The following is a 1807-nucleotide window of genomic DNA, read 5'->3' as shown; positions in this document are numbered from 1 at the left end:
CGTCAGCGTGTCGTCAGAGTGACGTTAGCGTGTCGTCAGAGTGACGTTAGCGTGTCGTCAGAGTGACGTTAGTGTGGTGTTAGTGTGTCGTCAGAGTGACGTTAGCGTGGTGTTAGCGTGACGTTACCTGGATGGCGTCGGTGACCAGACAGCAGATGAAGTCCATGAAGCTCAGGTCTGTGTAGCAGTGAGTGATCAGAGTTCCTCTGGACAGCGGCACGCCAGCTTTCTGAGGACACAGCAGCACAGCGTTCACACATAATAACATTTATAATCACATTTCTATATTCACGACAGTGGGAGTGGGCAGCGGGGTCAGAGGTCAGACCTGCAGGCCCTGCAGCCAGTTCCAGCGGTTGGTGGCGTCTTTGATCTTCAGTAGCTGCAGGACTCTGACGAACACGTTGGTGTCGTGATACGGCAGCGCGCAGGACAACAAGCTGTCGCTGTTATACAGCTGGATGTGGAAGCTGCAACACAACGACACACAACTAACATGTACTGTGTGCGACACCAGCAGGACACCTGAACGCACTCTGAGCAATGTTTACAGAAAACAAAGTGTTGAATGTTGAATGTGGTCAAAACACAAGCAGATTTTAAATAGTCTCGCTGCGTTTGTTTACATACAAGAATAATAAAGAAATGTGGATTCGTTTCTTAATGAATTAACTTTTTTCTCATAAAATAATGAAAAAGAACCAATACGAGTATCGATAAGAGGACTCGTGTCTATGGAACCCTAAAGATACCCGTCTGTGCGTTGGACACAGGTTTAGAGTTTCAGCACCAGACCGGTAACAGAGAGGTGGCAGAATCAGACTTCAGGAAGCGTACCGGTGGACCAGCCACTCCATGCACTTGTGCGCCGGTTTGAGGAGGAAGTACGGGGAGAGGCGGGTGAGGAAGAGCGAGATGCCGGCGTCCAGCTTCTCGTTAACCTCTTTGGACTGAACGCTGCGCTCCAGGGTCAGCGAGGCCCGGCTGAACAGGGTGTCCTGGAACTCCAGGAAGGCCGGTTCGATTCCCAGCAGCTCCTCCAGCCCTGTGCAGCCTGGAGGGAGGGAGGGGAGGGGGGGTTAATCGTGATGAAGGAGTAACCTGCTGGTCTCTGGTGGTCATTTGAGACCCAGACCAGGACTCACCGAGGGCGTAGAAGGTGCTTCTGTCCATGGAAGCAGCATCTTTGGGGTCGAAGAGGAGCGAGGCGACCTCTCTGTGCGTCAGCAGGTTGGAGTCGCTCTGAGGCAGTGCGAGCCTCTTCAGCTGGTGGGCCAACGACGTCATGGTGGTCTCAGTCTGAGGACACAGACACCGAGATAAACACGATGTAACCTCAGCTCCCTGTCCTGAAGCAAAGAGAAGCGGCTTCAATGAAGGAGCCAAACCTTCAGTCTGACACGTTGGTCACACCACACAGAACAAGAACAGAAAAGCATTTCATGCGTCATTATCTAAACATGCTTTGGCCAAAGTGAAAAAGTGGATCTTTAGTGTTAAGATAAAGTCTGAACTCGTTCAGTGGAGAGAGAACACTTTATGATATATATATATATATATGTATGTATGTATGTACATCATGTTGTTGTCTTTGTTGTTAGCACTTGACATTGTAGTCTAAGAGTCTCCTGAATGATGATACTACTTGTATTAATATTATTCCATTGTTTCTGCAGCTTTGTAAAGCTTAACTAACTAACTGTTTTTAGGTTTACTTTGTAACACCTAACTCTGGAGCATTACATCAATGTGTTTATGAATGTGTCCCTCATCAAATAAACCATTAAATAAAAATAACGACGTTTAG

At 48.1% G+C, this 1807-nt stretch overlaps 1 protein-coding gene across 1 annotated transcript; it reads right to left on the bottom strand.

Annotated features, from left to right (window-relative positions):
- Window positions 1-12: 12 nt before the first annotated feature.
- LOC116380682 (HEAT repeat-containing protein 1-like) lies at window positions 13-1549 on the bottom strand. Its single transcript, XM_031842578.1, has 4 exons — window positions 1146-1549; window positions 838-1054; window positions 329-470; window positions 13-229 (listed from the first exon to the last, which is right to left on the bottom strand). Exons 1-4 carry the CDS (start codon window positions 1285-1287, stop codon window positions 113-115), a joined length of 618 nt encoding a protein of 205 aa, XP_031698438.1. The 5' UTR covers window positions 1288-1549; the 3' UTR covers window positions 13-112.
- Between the last annotated feature and the right edge of the window lie 258 nt (window positions 1550-1807).

This window comes from Anarrhichthys ocellatus, unplaced genomic scaffold, assembly GCF_004355925.1.
Source record: "Anarrhichthys ocellatus isolate YVR2014 unplaced genomic scaffold, GSC_Weel_1.0 scaffold8317, whole genome shotgun sequence".
Taxonomy (NCBI): Eukaryota; Metazoa; Chordata; class Actinopteri; order Perciformes; family Anarhichadidae; genus Anarrhichthys; species Anarrhichthys ocellatus.
The sequence above is the reverse complement of the archived record's forward strand: the minus strand, read 5'-3'. Positions and strand labels throughout refer to the sequence as shown.